We start from the raw sequence: 17496 nt of genomic DNA, 5'->3' as shown, positions 1-17496 counted from the left end.
TCACGAGCCCGGACTACAGCTCCCATCGTGCCCCGCGGGCAACTCGGGACTACAGCGTCGCCGTCCTTCCGGGACTATATCTCCCATCATGCCCCGCGGGCCGCCAGGGACTACAGCTCGGTGATCCTATTGGGATTATATCTCCCATCATGCCCCGCGCTCCGCCCGGAACTACCGCTCCCGTCATGCCGTGCGCCCTTCTGGGAAGGCGGCGAAAGGCCTGGAAGGCGCTGGGCTGCGGGCGGCTGGGGGCTCGGCCCCGCGGTGACGGCGGCGGGGGCGGCCCTGGGCGCTGCCCCCGGTCCCGCGCGTCTCGGCGCTGACTCTTCTCTCCCCCCGCGGCAGGAGATGGCGACGCTGGGCGGGTCGTGCCCGGGCCTCCCCGCGGGGCCCGCGCTGGAGTTCCCACAGGCGGCGGCCCCGGAGCGGCTGGGCCTGCAGCCGCCCGCCATGAGCCCGGCGGGCAGCGAGGGCAACGGCGGCTCCGGGCTCTGTCTGCGCAGCACCTTCGACCTGGCCGCGCTGGCCGCGCTCGGCAGCCACAGCGAGGGCCCGCCCGGAGTCCCCGTGGGTTCTATCACCCCCGCGGCCGCCCCGCACGGCCCGCGACCGCCGCTGGGACCCGGCCAGTGAGTGTCAGCCCCGCGCCGAGCCCTCCCGGGACAGGCCACACAGCGCTTCCCCCCCGAGGCGGACTCTGCCACGCTGCTTCCCTCCGTGCCCGGGCTCTGGGGTGCTTCCTTCCAGCAGTGTTTTGCTTCCGTGGGGTTAGAGTTGTCTTGCACTCGTCGCGCAGCCTTCAGGTTCATTGATGGGGGATGAAGGAACCATGTGAAAGGATGCAAATGGGGTTGAGTTTTCCGATATCTTGACCTGCTTTTAAGCCGATGTACTTTTTTTTACTCTTTAACTTGCTTTTTCGCTTGTATGAGCACAAAAATCTTAAATGATGCCATAAAATGTTTCTCATATTAAATTTGACTGTGTCCCCGTGAGAGAATGTATCGAGAGACTAATGTTGGGTTGCATGTTACTTCTTGAAGTATTTGAATTTTAGCAGAGTTTGGGCTTGTGGAAAAAATAATGTAAAGAGGAGAAGTTAGGCCAGGCTTCTGCTCAGAGAATTCAGAAAACCAGCCTTTTTTTACTTTCTTTTGAAGAAAGTGGTCATATATTGTCCAGAACTTCTGCTTCCTTCATAGCTGGTGATGTGCTGCAAGAGGGGCTCTGGCTGCCAGCAGTATTTTAAGAGGAGGAGAATATTGTTTGAAAGTCTTAGTATCACTGGCAGATATAATTACAAGCTAAAAGCCATTTGTCTTTCTTTTGCAGTGATTCTGTTCGCTGTGGAAAGAAGCATAAGCTAGAAGAAGAAGCAGAAGGGTAAATGAAATTTGTCTTTTATAGCCTGGAAAATCTTAATTTGCTTTTTGTTTTCTATAAAGCTTTGAACACATTTCACCCGCACTATACACTGGAAGGGAACTCTTCCCTTGAATCACATGTGTGCCCAGATCTGTTTTGGTTCCCTAACCAATTGTGTAGCATGGAGTATCACACAGTGGTACCCACGTTTCACTAAGAGCAACATGGATTGATTTTCTTTGTCGAGGTTGTGTTTTCACATCAGATCTGTTGAAATGCACTTGACTCTCTAAAATTTTTTTCCCTGTAGGATGCCGCTTTTCTCTTTTGACAGTTAAACTTATTTTGTTCCCTAGTTGTCCTGTGAGGAAGAAGAGACTGACAGGAGCCAAAAATAGCCCTTTGAATCCCAGCCCTGAGGAATGGATTCTCTGTGCAGGTCAGCAGGCGGCTGGGGAGGTAGCAAGTCAGTATGGTGGCAGCGTTCCTGAAACTGCCATGTTAGAAATTCCCTGTGAAGAAATGGATCAGACAATGGGGGAACAGCAGTGCGAGGTTGCTCGCAGGAAGCTTCAGGAAATTGAGGACAGGTAAATGCAGGGAGTGAGTAGACTGGCTTTGCTGAGCTTTCCCTTCTTGGGTGGGCGTTAAGGGTTAAATCTAGCACTGAGCAGTGTGGTGACGCTACTGTCCGCCTGAGATGAACCTTTTGTTAAGTGATTTCTTTTTAGGCTACCTGTGAGTCTTGGGGCTGATGCTGTGATCTGAAATTGAGGGTGCTAGAGCAAGTGATGCTGAATAAATAACCACCTTTTCGCAATCATTGTGCAGCATCAGTGTACCGTAATGGGATTTTATGCTCTTTGTGTGACACAGAGCTCAAATTTTAACTGATGTTATCAGATCAGACTTGAGCTCAACTTTTTCCAACCAGTTGCAGCTTATTCTGCAATTAATACTTCTAAATGCTCACGATGGATGTGAATTTTAAGTAGAGAATAGCACGAAGCAGAGCAATCTCTCTGCACATCTGCAATAAGACTGAGGTTCATCTTGCTTATAAATAGAGCTGATTTGACATTGGAGTAACGGGGTGGTGATGGGTGGCCTGTTGCAATCGTTTAATAAACATACTGTTAATTTTTGCCTTTGGAAGAGCTTGGGGAATGTCACGTGTCTCTTGCAGTTGAGCTAGGATTCCAAAATACCTAAAATGACCACTGCAGACAGCTGTTGGAAAAGCCAAAAGTACTATCAATTATAAAACAAGATTTTTTTTAAGATGGTTTCTCCATAGATGATGCGTGAAGGGGAGCAAGGTACTGTTAGATTGTTTTATTTTCTCATGGGTGAATCGGAGCAATGCTCTGTGTTTCTATTATCTGGCTGTATCTGCATCACAAATCTACTTTGGACCTCTCTGAGGGTTGTTCCCATCCTTCCCAGCTACTCTGCTAAATTTGTTTACCAAAACCAAAGGTGATACCTCAATTTTTTTCTAAATGCATTGACTTCTTGTAACATTTTAATCTCTGAGAAATTGGTGCATCGTCCTTAAAAGTTGAGAATGTAACCTTAAAGGCTGTGGTCAGTAGTTTTTCGATACTTCTCAAAGTTAGGATGTGGGGAATTGAGCCAGGGAGGCTGCTGCATCACCAAGACTCGCTCTTATGATGTGATTGAACCACCCCTTTCCCCCCCCAAATGAATTGGTTTGTTTTCTTTTGGTTTGCGCACTGCTGGGTGATGCAGGGATGACAAAGCTAGCTCAGGTACCAGAACTGGCATAGCTGCTGTGGTGACAGCTGTTCTTAGAGTGTATTGGCCCAAGAGAGACTCAGGTTAACACGGCCCCGCTGCTTCTGGTACCCAGCCTTGCTCGGACACCCTCACTGGACAGCGCAGTGCGCGTAGATGTAACTGTAATCTGCAGTGGATGTGCCTGTTAACAGAATGCTCAATAGTGTTTATCTCCCTCTTCCCCCTCCATTCCTAGGATAATTGATGAAGATGAGGAAGTTCATGCTGATGGAAATGTTAGCAATCTGCCCACTCTTATCCTGTCAGATACCCTTAAAAAAGGGATGAAGAGGGATTTTGGTGAAGTCCTGACAAAGAAAATAATAGAATCTATGTAAGTTCTGGAGGAAATCATGGTGCTCTGTAGCTAATGCAAATGAAAAGAGACCCAGTCTCTTGTTTGTGGAGATGTCCCTAATTATTGCATGATGCAGCCAGCGCTGTGTAACAGACCATTCACCTGGTCAAAACCAGGGAAAACGATCCTAATACGAAAGAGAAGTGTACCTGCAGTGGTCATCAAGCTGTCTGTTCTGTGCTCCTCTTTTGTACAGAGTGAAATTTGTTAAATAAACCACTGTATCTTGTTCTTTGTGTACATGAGCTTCCAAAAGAAGCAGATCCTGAAGTGTAACTGGCAGTGGTCATCAGGTTGGGTGCAAAAGAAAAAAACAGTTTTAGAACTGGAACTGGTCAGGCAAGGGGAAGTTTAATGTTGGGGGTGGAGAGGTGTATGTATTCTGGAATGTAGTACTAGGCTGGCACAAATGATGAAGACGCTTGCTGGTCTTCTGCATTTAATAGTTGTGATTGGAGAACTGAAATTTCACTGAGATTCTGTCCCTTCTAGGAGCCGTCCTTCTATGGAGCTTGTGCTTTGGAAACCCCTTCCTGAGTTTCTCACAGATAAACTGAAATCTGTTTCTGATACGAACTTCAAGCAGCAGAGTACAGAAGGGTGTCAAGCCAAGCAGTCAACTTCAAGAGCTGCTTTTGACTCACAGACTGAAACATTCCCCGAATCGCAACAGACTGCCATGTCTCCAGATCCATACGCTGGTTTGGGAATCCCTGGTTGTGCAGAGGAAGAAATGGAGTTGTAGATGCCAGATTTTAGACTGGAAGTGGTGAGCTCCAGACTTTTTTTGTTGCTGTTTTTTGATTCTCTCTTTCTGGTTTGATGTGCGAGTTTGAAGTTTTATTATTTGTTTTTGGTTTTCCTGCTCGCAATCGTGAGAACATGGATAGGCCAAACACAATTTAAGGAAACTGAAAAAAAACCCTAAGATTTCTGTACTCTGGTCTGTTAAGTATTCTTGTTTTTACTGAGCAGGTAATCCAGAGGCCTTTGGAACAAGGAAGTAGGGTTCCATCTTGCTTAATGGGGAAATAGCTTCTTAATTGTTCTTGGTAAAGAATTGTAAGCGTGGCTTAAGCCACATCTTTCACTTCTGGAGCCGTTGAGACTTCAGTGCACATACTGCGCTTGGTCAGTTAGTTTAATTTTAATTACAAGAAGGTGTGGAAAGGGAGAAATGCTTTTGAGTCCAGGCACAGATAGAAAAGCAATCCTTGTGGAAATACAGCTCTTCACACTAGTTTATCTGTGGCTGTTTTCATCCGTGGCTGGTTTGTGCTTGGTGTAAGCTCAAGCGTTGGAGTTACGCATTCTGCAGTGTAGAAGAGAAGGAGTGTTACAGCTGAGCATAAGCTTGTGGCTTTGCAGAAAGCAAACCCAAGATATCTACTAACTTCAGTCATCTGTTGGCCATTGGCTCCTAAATTGTGTTTGTGGGTTTTTTGATGTCCCCCTCCCCAAATGAGGTGAAGTCTGGACAAAAGTGCTTCTTGGCCAGTTGATTCACGTGTTGTGTTGTGACTCTGCACCAAGTCGGAAAGGCAGTTTAAGACAGTGTAACTTTTGATTCAATAGATGCCATCCTTTAATTTTGACAAACATGCGAAGTAAATCGGAGAACAGGGAGCTGCTTTCTTGTGTAAAGAGGGTCAAATGCTGGTTGTCATCTCCTAAGCGAGTCCCAGACACTGAGGCTGCTAGCAAGGGTGGTGAAGTACAGAAGACACTCATCTCTAGAATTAAATTTTAAACCGAAATATGTGCCATTATCGTAACCACACACAGTTTATACCGATGTATGCCAAAAGAATTCTGTACCCTGCTTAGTGTATTAAGAAAAGGGATCCTCAGTGAGTTACTGCTTGTACCGTCCCTCAATGCACAACAGATCCGCTGTGCTTAAAACCCTTCAACAAGGCAGAGAATCTTCTTTTCTCTTCTGAAGTTCTTGAGCTTTCTCAGAGATCTCTGAATGTGAGGTTTTTCATAACAAGTTCTTTTTCAAGTAAAGGGTTCTGCTCTGAGTCTTGGTTTCCCAGTCTGGGTTTGACATCTTGCTGCCATAAAGGAGCAAGTACGCAGCGATGCAGCTGTTTGTGGTTTGCACATCTAATTGATAATCGTTGTGATTTTTTACTATTGAATAACCCATAGTCAATAGTTTTAAATAAAGCTTCTCTTTTCACAGTCATCCTTTCTCTTCTTTTGGCTGACAGCAGAAGCTTAGTTCCAAAGACACCCCTGTTTGTGAAATCCTCTCACCTTGCTGCTTCTGTCAAAGGTTGTGTGAAATTTGCTTTTTCTGGCTAAAACATTTCAGAGATTCACTAAAAGCTTTCCAACATCAGAACAGGTGTTACTCGGGAAACCACTGTGTAACTTCCACCATTCTGTAACTGATTAAATTGGAGAAGGTGTGCAGCTTTATCTTGCTGTTATGTCTGGTTTCCTTTCAGGGCCTGCTATAAATCTCTTGCATGTAGTGTATAAAACTCCTCATGTATTATGAAGCTGCTGAACACGCTTAAAATCTATGGCTATTGACACACTGCATTGTGAGAGTGTAAAGCAAAGCAGTGTGGTTTGGTGAGGACTGTAGTCACTGCAGGTGGGAGATGTAGTGCCTCCAAATTACCTGCCTTTAACCTTGCAGGATTATAGTAAAAGTGAAAGTGCAAGGTTGGAACTGTCGTAGCTGATATCTCTGAATCCTAAACAAACTGAAACTGCCTCAGCAACACCAAAATTGCGATGGAGGATGGAGAAGCCTGGGAGGCTGAAATGTGTCAAGTCTAGGTGTGGGGTTTTCTTCTTGAAAGTGACAAAGTGCACCTCAAACTTGCAGAAGAGGACATTTTTGTAGGTGGCTTTTAAGCATTCTTTTTTGTTTGATGTTTATACCAAAGGCTGGCTTTCAGAGGTGTATTTCCTCTTAATTATTTGATGTTAACATGGCATCACTGAGCCCTGTTACCTGACACAAATATGGTGGCGGGCTGTTGACAAGGATCATGAGATGGGAAAAAGCTGTCCAAGAAATCTGCTTTGGTAGAAAACATTGATTTTAATTTTTTCACAATTCATTTCTGCCTTTGTGATAGGAGAGAACAACGTCGAGTCTGTAAATTGGGGAGGAGAAGGGTGAGGTGGAACAGGGATTGAGGATTGAGCAAGGTTTTTGCTGTAGGAATCCTTTGGAGAGGGTGAGACAGAACAAGCAACCGGGGGTGTTTCCAAACGTCTGTGTAACTGTTTTTGGTTGTTGTGGGTTTCCTTATGACTTTTATTGACGCTGTTTACAAGCGGGGTGGCAAATGTGATGCAGTATTAGGAAAGACTTTATTTTGCGATATGGAAGATCTGATTCTGGTCTGCCTTCTCGCGGGACCAAATCACCCTTTGTACATCAGTTTTCAATAAATTTTCTAAAATATTTTTTAGATGGCTGTGTTTCCTTCCTCATAATGTGAAAACCTCGAGAGCATGTGTCCAGCCCTTCAGCGGGAGGGTCAGATGGCCTAAGAGGATTTTCGAATTAACTCCCTAGTCCCAAGGGCACATCCCTTCTTTCCTCACCGGTGTTGAGCAGCAGGATGGAGGGCAACCCCAGGATGGAAGAACCTGGAGCTGCCAAGAGGGCAGGCCTGCTATCAGTCTGTCCTGGCTCAAAGGCCTCTCCCAAAGCACAGGGGTACCAGGAGGTGCCGCTGCACGTTGTGGTTTCAGATCTTTCCTTTTATTTCAGTCTCAGGGCTGCCTGGCTTGCTCCTTTCTCTATCAAATCAAGAAGTGTTTTGAGTTTTAAAACAAATTCAAATGTTAATAACTATTTATCAGAATGTAACACTTAACTCTTTTGTTAAACGTGTTCAAGTGGTTTTCAGGCAGCTGAAGAGTGAATGGGAGCACTAGGTGTGCTGGACCAAGGTTACCTTTGCTTTCAAAATGAGGGAAAAAGCAGCACTTTAGATTTTTATTTAATGATAAATTCTCTGAGGTTTCTTGGCCGAGTCAAGCATTGACTTGCTTAAAGTGTGCTGTGGGTTTAGACATGATTTAAGTGCAGAGTCTGAGAGAGGAAGAGAATAGTGTAAAACCCAACCCATGGGGGATTGTGTAAGACTGTCTCGGCTGGCTGAGTCTCCTTGAGATGTGGCCGGGAAGATGGGAGGAGCGTTGTTAGGGCCGGAACTTGCCCCAGGAGAGGGACCGGAGAGACAGGATTCATTCTGGCACGGACTCTGAACTGGATGCGTAGCTCAGATCAGTTAGCAGAGCAGCTGTGTGGCTTCTATCACTGATTTATTTAATCAAATACAGATGTAATGTATTTTTTTTTCCTTACATTATTTCTGCTGAAAGTTAGTTTTTAAATTTTATGTGATGTTGCCATCATACTGATGAAAGCAATGCAAAACTGCGGATTGAACTCCCACTTCTCCATTTGCTTTTGGGACTTGCAAGGATGTGTATTACACACGAAGGGTTCTCTTGCACTCATCCCTATTTTCCAGCTTGAAAGTAAAGCAACTTAGACTACTTAAAGTTTGGGGGTTTAATCTAAGTTTTTGCTATATCGCACTGCTGTAGTTTGTGCTGTACCCAATATGCAGACAGAAGGGTTTACTACATACCAGGTTACTCAAGTTCATAGGCCAAAGCAGCCCTGTCACTGTGACCATCTGTGAGCAAAACCCTCCAGTCCCCTCCCCCTTTCCATCCCTCCTCTACCTGAAGTCATTTTTGTCAAAGTTTGAAGTGAGACATGAAACAGGGCTTAAAGCAAGAGCAGCTGTGCAGACACCTGCACCAGCACTCACACTTTCAGTATTGAATTTCAGTTTCTTCTCTGTGAGGTTGGAACAGCTGGCGGGAGACAAGAAGAGTTGTGCTGCTGTATCTGAAACCAGCTCCTGCACAGTTAATTTTGTTTCAGGAATTTCTGCGTTAATACAGAGTCTGCACCTTTCTCTCCCCATGTATGTCTCACTGCTCTGTGAACACTAGGCACACCAGGCAATGCACCCACCTTCACACAGAGGAGTGTTTTGAAGTATGTTTCTTGCCACTAGGAAAAATATTAGTTTCATTCAGACACCAACTGACTGGCACCTGCATTCCCTACTTGGGCTCCAGCTATCATATGAGCCTCTCTCTCTTGTACAAAGCTTGCAAAATCAACTGGTGCCCCAGGGAAGCAGCTGAAGCATCCAGTTCCATACAGCAGGGAAGTGCTGCAGGTTAGAGCATTAAGGCAGTAGAAGGATAAGACAGAGACCTCATCTCTTTAAATTCCTATAGATTCAAGTTCCTTAAGGCCCAGATACTCTCCCCCCCCTCCCTGGAGATCCAAGGCAAAAAAAGGGTCAGTGAGCTGCATTGCACTTTTAATTGTACCAGTACAGTTAAATATTAAATGGAGAAAGCAACTCTACAAAGCAAATGGAAAACGGGCATTTACACAGTAAATCTGTAGAATATACAGACTATTCAATTTGAACGTGGTCATCTATACATGAATATGAATACCCCACTGTAGAAAATATTTTAAATTGAAAACAAAAGGACTTTCAGACTTATGGAGAATTGGCAAGTTGAGAAGCATGCTGTCTTCCCTCATAAGCCAACACTGATGGGAGCATTGCAGAGGGCAGGACAGGACACCCCAGGCTGTTTCACACCTAGAGAAATGCCCTGGCCATCCCACCAGCTACCAGCATGGGTCAAAGTGAGCAACACCTTCTGAACACAACTGATTCCCCCCACACCCCGAAGGGGCACATCCTGTTATCCTGCCAGGATAGTCACCCAGGGGGAGTCAACACTACTGCAAGTTAGACACTGATCAGCTGGGGAAAGAGTTCATTGGCAAAACTATCCTCCCAAGCACAGTCAATGTCAAGTGGAGAGGGCAAGTTGCTGAAGGGCGACGGGGATCCCTCATATCCGGAGTCACTACAGGCATCGAAGAAATAGCTTGAGGCTGCAGGGCTACGAGGAGAGGAAAGCAGATGAGAGAGGCCCAGCTCAGGCATAAAGCTGTCTACGGGTTCTTCTTTCACAGATACTGGGACCTCAGGGACAGCTTTGTCTTCAGATGCAAAGAGAGGTACTTCCTCAATTTTCACTAGCATATTGGTTGGATTGCCCGCTTTAACAGGAACCTCCAGTATCAGGGGCTTTGTGTACACATGATCAAACCTTATCAGTTCATTAATGGCCTCCAGCTTTGCTGATGAGGACCCCAAAGAGGGAGAGGGGGAGGCTGGTATGGAATTTGTTTCTCCACTGATCTTTTCCTCCAGCTTTTCCAGGCACCGTGACTCTGAATCAGCATATTTGAGAAACATCTCTGGGTCCAGACTGTCCAGAAAGCCCAACAGGAGATCAGACTGCAGAATGAAACACTGTTAGAAAGGCGGCCTACTACTATGAAAGCAAAAACATCAGTTGTGGCATCTATTAACCCTCATCTGGAAGTTAAAATACACTCACATGATCATAGAACTAGTTTCACCAAGACTACCACTATCCAAACAGACAGTTAAGGCAATCACTTCTCTTTCCGAACTTTTTTCCATTAACTCTTCTATAAGGGTTCTGGGAATCCCCATAGAATTCTATGGGCATTTAATATTCACAGCCTCTATGAGAAACTCCTCGAGGTCTTGGACCCTTCAGGTACAAACACCACATTGCTCGCTGGCTCCACAGAGCAAGTACCAGAACCTTACACAGACCTGCCCATGACCAAAGCTGGGGACTTGAGGGTATTTCTGTTGGGTTTTTCTTTGTGGTTTTGGCGTTTTGGGTTTTTTTTTTTCATTAAAGGTAAAAGATGCCTGTCCTCGCATTTCATAACTGACAGGCTTGAAGTTCAAGCAGTTCTACTAAGTACCAGCACATGAACAGAACGATCAAGCATGTTTTCCACAGTAGTGGGAGCACAGTATGCTTTTAGTATTCATACACTATTGCTGTAAGAGCTAAGAGACCACTTCAAGCAATATCGTCTAGGAGTTTATGAAAACTGGACTTGAAGTCGCACAAGCTCCTGCACTCACTGGATACAGCCCAACACAGCAGGTATGGCACGCTAAGACTCAGATAATAAGCCAGCTATGAGAAGTTATCAGGTGACTTTACACCAAGAAATTACACCACTAGTCTTAAATCCACAGCAGCTCCAACTGTCTTGGGCATTCTGGATAGGAGAGGATGCTTACCTCAGCATCTGAAGAGTCACTGCCATCAGAATCCATGTGGAAGTGATCAGAAGTGGTGACTGCTGGGCCTGCACCTGCTGCAGAGGAACACGTAGTCTGAGTGCTGCGGACTCAGCGGACCCGGTCACCACTCTAATCTCATCCACCTGTAATTCCTTGACAACCTGTGCCAAGGAAAAAAAAATGCAGTCAGTCCCCTCAAATGTTCTGGCAGACAGCAAAGTACATCATCCTGAAGATCACACTCGTCCTGCAAAGGCTGCCAACAATAGATTCTCCACTTATTTGTGCAGTAGGAACATGAGGGTAAGGCCATTTCCAAAGTGGTCTCAAGCTTCCACACATTTGCAGATTTATTTTGTTCACTTTTAAATTATAGAATCGTTAAGTTCAACAAAGACTCCTAAGCTCATCCAGGGCAACTGTCAACCCAGCCCCACTGTGCCCGCTAAACTTAGTGACAAAGTGCTACATCTTACCACAAAGTGCATACCCTCCCTCCAGAGACTCCTCCAGTGTCCTGGGCAGCCTCTTGGAGTGTTTCACCACTCTTTAGATAAAGAAATTTGTCCTGTTATCCAGTCTAAACCTTCCCTGGTGCAGCTTGAGGCCATTTCCTCTCCTCTCACTTGTTCCTTGGGAGAATGAAAGCCTAACCCCCTCCACTACACCCCTGTTCTTCTGAGACAGGCACACTTACCCCTATTTCTAGAACATAATGCAAGACAGCAGATGAAATTATCTTAAAGTAGCTTGGAAGGAGCCACATCACTACCAGCAGCACTTGCTTCAGACCCAATATCAGCTGGGAACACCTCGGAGCAGGGACAGAGGGAGACACAGAGACACCGGCCACAGCACAGGGCTTACTTTGGACTCTTCCTCCTCCTCCTCCATCTTCAGTACATCCAACCCCAGACGGCTGCGCAACTCCTGGTTCTCCACGGCAAGGTTACACGTCTTCTCCTGCAGAAGCCGGTTCTCCAGCAGCAGCTTCTGGTTCTGATACCAAAAACGCCAGCAAATAAACTCTCCAAGACTCATATTGGAGTTTTAGAAAGCAAGCATCCTTTATTACAGGATGCAGGGGAATAGTCCCACCAGTCATGTAACAAGACAGGAGCTGGTTACAGAATTTATTTCCCAATCTCCTTGCATAACACTTCTCAGAAATCTCATGCATATTCTATTACTTCCAAGAACTAATTTTAACGTTATTATGAACTTCACAACAGCCAAATCCCTGCTGATTTGTACCAGTTCCATTGCCTATCTGGCCATGCATTCTTTAGATAAGCAGAAACTATTAAACAAACAGAAATGATTACGGGAGAAAACGGAGCATAGCACATCTGTTAAGCACAGATTATACCTAACAAAAAGCATTATCATTTCTAATGACAACAGCATCTGAAAACCACACTGTCCAAGAGGCACACTCTCTGAAAAACAGCAGTTAGCTTTCAGAAAACAGCGTTACTTAGACAAGACTGAGCTGAATGTAAGAAAACCAATCCTGCTCTATCTCAAACCAGAATATTTCACTTTGGCAAGAGTAACTACTTCTTGCATCAGTTCTGGGGAAGACACGTGGTGGGAGGGGCAGGGAGGTCCTGCCAAGGGGTACGGGGTCCACGTCATGGGGCAAGGAGGGGGCAGAAGGGGGGACAAAAGCGGGGGTCCCTGGCAAGGAGGGGGCAGAAGGGGGGCACAACGGGGATGTCTCCAAGGGAGAACAGAAGGAGGGGTTCAACAAGGGGGTTCTGCATCCCCCCAGCTCCTCACCTCCTCCTCCAGCTCCAACACCTGCTGCTCCAGCTCCGCCATCCTCGCCTTTTTCCTGTCCCGGGCGCTCTGTGCCGCCACGCGGTTCTTGAGCTTCCTGCGGGGCGGCAGTGCAGGGTGAGGGCGGTGAGTGCGGTGAGGGCCGCACGAGGCCGCCCCCCCCCCCCCCCGCGCTGGGCCCCACTCACCTGCGCAGCGCCTTCTCCTCCGGGCTCAGGTGCGTGAGCCGCTGCCGCTTGCGGGCCGGCTGCGGCGCCTCGGGGCCGGGCGCGGGGATGAGGAGCAGCCTCGGGACCGCCGCGGCCATGGCTGCGCTCTCAGGTCGCTGCGGGCGCCGCTCACTCCGCTCTGGGGCCGCGCGCCGCCCCGCCCGCCTTTCTACCAGCGTGGCCTTCGGTCATTGGCCCGCGCGCTGTGACGTCAAACTCGTACCGCGCTCTGATTGGCTGCGGCGGGAGGCGAGCGGCGCGGCGAGTTGCATCAGCCCCGGGGCGGGAGGAGCGCGGCTCGGCTGTGTTCGGAACCGCTCGGCTCTATTCGGCTCCGCTCGCCACTGTTCGGCTCCCTTCGGCACCGCTCGAACGAGTTCGGCTCGCTTCGGCTCTGTGCGGCAACGCTTGGCCCTGTTTGGACCGGTTTGGCTCTGTTCGGCACTGCTGGTCCACGTTTGACCCAGTTCGGCCCCGTTTGGCACCGTTTAGCTCTGTTCGGCCCAATTTGGCCCTCTTTGGCCCCATTCATCACCATTTGGCTCCACTCGGCCCTGTTTGGCCCTGTTTGGCCCAGTTCAGCACCTCTTGGCACAGCTCAGCACCACTTGTCTGGGCTTGGTTCTGTTTGGCCTCATTTGTCTCTCTTTGGCCCAGTTTGGTACTGCTCGGTCCTGTTCAGTCCCAATCGGCTGGGTTTGGCCCTGTTTGGCCCTGTTGGGCACCACTTGGCACTGTTCAGCTGGGCTCGGTCCCTGTTCAGCCCTGTTTGGCCTCGCTCACCCCTGCTTGGCCCTGTTTGACCTGAGGAATGGGGACATCTCTGTTGGGAATGAAGTGCCAATAATGGAGCTGTGACAGATGCCATAAGAATGGGCTAAAAAGCTGAGAGGTCAAGTGAGTAGGAGCTGTGAGAGAGCCTGCAGGAAGACCTTGGATTTTCCTCCAAATCCAGGCTGTTCCTTGGGAGTGGCAGCATGGTGTGGTGGATCACACGTGCCGTTCGTGTCGGCTGGCGAAGTACATTACTGTGCTGGGAGAGGTTTGGGTTCCGTCAGAGCTGAGGGAGCCTGGGCCCAGGCAGGTGAGTCATAGAACCACAGATTAGTTTGGCTTGGAAAAGACTTTAAAACTCATCCAGTTCCACCCCCTGCACTGGGCAGGGACACCTCCCGCTGGATCAGGCTGACCAAGCCCCATCCAACCTGGCCTTGAACACCTCCAGGGATGGGGCAGCCACCGCTGCTCTGGGCAACCTGGGCCAGGGCCTCCCCACTCTCACAGTGAAGAAGTTCCTCCTTATGTCCAGTCTAAATCTGCTCCTCTCCAGTTTATACCCGTTGACCCTCACCCTATCACTCCAAGCCTTTGTAAACAGCCCCTCTCCAGCTTTCTTGTAGCCCCTTTAGGTACTGGAAGCTGCTCTAAGGTCTCTCTGGAGCCTTGTCTTCTCCAGGCTGAATAACCCCACCTCTCCCAGCCTGTCCTTGAATGGTTTGTGGGTGATGGCCCTGCAGTGCTGTGCACATGGGACACAGCTCTGGCCCAGCACACATGGAACACGTCTCTTCCTCACCGTGCTGGCAGCAGTGCGCAGCCACCCAGGGCCAGGGCTTGCTCTGGAATGTCCATAGCAATGTGCCCAGAGCTTTCTATGCTTTGCTTGGGGCAGTTGCCCACGACCTGGGTATTTATGAACTGTTGAAACTTTGGCTACTTATCATTTCTTGCTAAAATCCATTTGTACATTGAATTTAAATCAGTTAAGATGTTAAACAGTAAAGGAAAAACAAGTCTCTAAGAGTTCAAAGGCGCTGGGGTGCTGGCTTGGCATTGCTCCAGCACTCAAGCGCTGCCAGGCTTTCATGATACAAAGAACAAACTGCATTTGTGAGGCTGTGTTTGTTCTTCCCTTCCTGGCTGCAGAGTGACATTTAGTTAAGGCTGAGAGTTCACCTTTCTACTTTGACACCTTTGTGAAAAATATGGCAACTTTTCGATAAGCCTTTTAGTCCGAGTGCAAAACGTGGTCTTGCTGAGCCCCTCAGGTCCCCGGCACCGAAACCATCTGCTTCACCTTTTTGTTCCTCTACTCAGTTTGAGCTTTTGTTTCTTCTGTAATTCTAATTCCCAATTAAAACCGTTACTGTTTTCTAACAACATGCAGGTCCAGGGTTAATATCTTTCTGATCTGGCCATTCCTTTCAAGTAAGTTTCCCTTTCTTACAACAAACAAAAATGTTGAACAAGCTGACCCTGCTTGTGCTGCTTTGTGGTATTTATGGCTGCACTTCTGAGACCGGCCATGGCGTGATTTATCGTATAGATGAGTACTTATCACATAAAGAGTACTGAAAGGGGCTCCAAGAAAGCTGGGGAGGGGCTCTTGATCAGGGAGTGCAGGGATAGGACAAGGGGGAATGGTTTTCACCTGAAAGAGGGGAGATTGAGGAGATCTTTGGAATAAATGTTTTGCTGTGAGGGTGGGGAGGCCCTGGCCCAGGTTGCCCAGAGCAGTGGTGGCTGCCCCATCCCTGAATATGTTCCAGGCCAGGTTGGATGGAGCTTGGATCCCCTGATCCAGTGGCAGGTGTCCCTGCCCAGTGCAGGGGGTGGGACTGGCTGGGTTTTCTACCCATTCTATGATTCTATATTGAGATTTCTTTGTGCTGTGGCTGAAGAAAACTCCTAACTTCCTGTCTGAAAAGCACTCTTTTTTTCTTTTGCAACAAACGCTTGTGATCACATTTAACTTTAACCAAGCAGAGACATCTTTTTTAGTAGCAGAACACGAGCCACTTCCCAGCAAGATATGACCAGGCACAAGACTGGAAGTTGCCCTTGCCCTCCCCGCTCCCATCGAATACAATGATAGCAGCCGCTGGAGTGCCTGCTGTTGGAAGGTAAGAGAAGGGCAGGACACTCTAGGTCCTGTTGAATAATTGCAGTAGCGTTGACAAGATGAGCTGTGACGTAGTCATTGAGAATACTTTTAGACTCACAAATATTATGTTACAAAAACTCTTTTATTAAATGTATGTTAAGTCACTGGGTGAAAGAGTGGCAAATAAAACTTCAATAGAACTGATCTTGCTCTGAGACACCCTTTCAAAAATCTTTAATTAAAACACTTCAAGTTTAATTCTGATTTCCACCATTTTTTCTTCCTCCTCAAACTCCCTGTTTACACATCACAGTTTTTGGTTTTTTCTTTTCTTTTCAGGCATTGGATTCAAGCTTGTGATCCACATGACAGCACTGTTGTTACTCAAGAATGCTTCTCGCCCTGCCTTGTAGTCCAGCATCCCCATCCAGGTAAAGGATGTGCCAGCGAGGAGACTTTGGCTGTCCTGCCAGAAATATTAGTTCCTGCTAACGTCGCTTTATGTTGTATGTTCCAGGTGGCCAAGCCACCAAAGGAAATAGTTCTGTTTGACAAAGGTGGAGTGGCTTTGCCCTTGTGTAATATCAGATACAGAGAAAGAAACACGAGTCGAATCTTATCTACTCGTGAAAAGGGGGCATAGAAGAGGGAAAGAAAATGGAAGAAGAAGGTGTAGAGAAAAGACAGTTTAACTAACAGGCATAGTCTGAGAAAGAGCTTGTTTGCCCAATGTGTGTCTGAAAACACTTGGAACATGACCCAGGGCCCCCAGCTCAGCAGCTGGAGTATTCCCAGATCCATATCAGTAGCTGTTCCATGGCCCAAAATGAGGTTATTCCAAATCTGTAATGTTTGTAATGATGAATTATATTCATTTAACTTATTCTTAAATTTCATCATTACACACTGGAGTTCCAGAGCGCATCTCAAAATTCCAGCGCTCTCAGTGTTAAGTTGGAAAGCAACCACTGCCTTTCTACCATGTTTCTACTTCAGCCATGTTATTCAGTTGTCTGGGGCACTGACAACACTTCCTTCTAGTTTTAACCGTTCAGGCTTTTTGGGAACATACATAGGGCTCATGCTTCTCCTCTCGCTCAGAGGGGCACAGTTGATTCTAATTGTTTTAGTGGGTGGCCACAATTCACAGGCAATGTGCTAATAAAGGATACAGCACTTTTCAGCAGTCTGGCAAGCCTGGCTGGAACAATGACATTGTTTTTCAGCAGAAAGGTGATACTGCCACAGTACAAGGAATTAGGCAGAATCTGTGTCCTTTGCTTGCCACATGGAGCTGCTAACCTAGCCACATGCTGTAAGAAGTGACATTGGCTTTGCTTTCTCTTCACACTGCTGCAAGTAAGTCCTGCAGAAAGGTGATTTTTTTGCTCAGCTATCATTCCTTCTCCATTAATACTTATTATTGAGTCTCTGCCTCATTGGCCTCTGTGGTTGTTTCCAGTGTACTGCCAGAAAAGTGTGGAAAAGGCCCCGTGAGTCCAGCTTTAAACCCTGACTCTCCCACAAGCATCTTACAACCGTGTACCTTGCATTCCAGTTCCTTGTCCTTGTGTTCCTGGTACCTGTTACTGCCCAGAACTGCAAGGAACAGTGGGTAGGTCTGCCTCAGCTCTGTCTTAGAGCAATGTTGTGGGCCACCAGCACAGGCTGAAGATTCTCACTTTGCTCATCTTCATGGCTCAGTCCTCTGACCGCTGCTTTTGAGGCGAGGGAGAGATCCCATCCCACTTGTATTGAGTGCCTCGTGTTGCAACTCTTATTCCAAGTTCTGCCTTCAGAACTTCATGCTGGAGTTCTGCCTGTGTTTTGCCCACAGTGGGCAGCATCAGTTGACTCAGGCATCACTTA

At 47.4% G+C, this 17496-nt stretch overlaps 2 protein-coding genes across 5 annotated transcripts; one reads left to right on the top strand and one right to left on the bottom strand.

Moving 5' to 3' along the window:
• The first annotated feature begins 152 nt into the window (after positions 1–152).
• On the top strand, positions 153–16337 carry CCDC117 (coiled-coil domain containing 117). Of its 3 annotated transcripts, XR_008452696.1 has the most exons (7): positions 208–629; positions 1333–1383; positions 1722–1955; positions 3362–3499; positions 4016–4292; positions 15525–15646; positions 15967–16337. XR_008452696.1 is itself a non-coding variant. In XM_054082056.1 (5 exons), the coding sequence occupies exons 1-5, from the start codon at positions 349–351 to the stop codon at positions 4266–4268; spliced, it is 957 nt and encodes a 318-aa protein (XP_053938031.1). In that variant the 5' UTR covers positions 153–348; the 3' UTR covers positions 4269–6963. The 3 variants fall into 3 exon arrangements, 2 of the variants coding, with proteins under 2 accessions (XP_053938031.1, XP_053938032.1); XM_054082056.1 differs by lacking the exons at positions 15525–15646; positions 15967–16337 and having other exon boundaries at positions 153–629; positions 4016–6963; XM_054082057.1 differs by lacking the exons at positions 3362–3499; positions 15525–15646; positions 15967–16337 and having other exon boundaries at positions 4016–6963.
• On the bottom strand, positions 8890–12903 carry XBP1 (X-box binding protein 1). Of its 2 annotated transcripts, XM_054082059.1 has the most exons (6): positions 12723–12903; positions 12535–12631; positions 11620–11751; positions 11421–11427; positions 10750–10859; positions 8890–9915 (listed from the first exon to the last, which is right to left on the bottom strand). In XM_054082059.1, exons 1-6 carry the CDS (start codon positions 12839–12841, stop codon positions 9358–9360), a joined length of 1023 nt encoding a protein of 340 aa, XP_053938034.1. In that variant the 5' UTR covers positions 12842–12903; the 3' UTR covers positions 8890–9357. The 2 variants fall into 2 exon arrangements, with proteins under 2 accessions (XP_053938034.1, XP_053938033.1); XM_054082058.1 differs by lacking the exon at positions 11421–11427 and having other exon boundaries at positions 9596–9915; positions 10750–10913.
• Positions 16338–17496: the final 1159 nt, after the last annotated feature.

Source organism: Cuculus canorus, chromosome 17 (genome assembly GCF_017976375.1).
Source record: "Cuculus canorus isolate bCucCan1 chromosome 17, bCucCan1.pri, whole genome shotgun sequence".
Classification (NCBI taxonomy): domain Eukaryota; kingdom Metazoa; phylum Chordata; class Aves; order Cuculiformes; family Cuculidae; genus Cuculus; species Cuculus canorus.
Note: the sequence above shows the minus strand (reverse complement) of the source record. Positions and strands in the feature narration are given on the sequence as shown.

Bases quoted from the DNA above. Each gene is read 5' to 3' on its own strand.
- CCDC117 (XM_054082056.1), top strand. From the start codon at position 349: ATGGCGACGCTGGGCGGGTCGTGCCCGGGCCTCCCCGCGGGGCCCGCG. The intron at 630-1,332 runs GTGAGTGTCAGC...TTTCTTTTGCAG, and splicing joins CCGCCGCTGGGACCCGGCCA to TGATTCTGTTCGCTGTGGAA. The intron at 1,956-3,361 runs GTAAATGCAGGG...CTCCATTCCTAG, and splicing joins CTTCAGGAAATTGAGGACAG to GATAATTGATGAAGATGAGG.
- XBP1 (XM_054082059.1), bottom strand. From the start codon at position 12,841: ATGGCCGCGGCGGTCCCGAGGCTGCTCCTCATCCCCGCGCCCGGCCCC. The intron at 12,632-12,722 runs GTGAGTGGGGCC...GCCGCCCCGCAG, and splicing joins GAGGAGAAGGCGCTGCGCAG to GAAGCTCAAGAACCGCGTGG. The intron at 9,916-10,749 runs GTAAGCATCCTC...TTCATTCTGCAG, and splicing joins GTGACTCTTCAGATGCTGAG to TCTGATCTCCTGTTGGGCTT.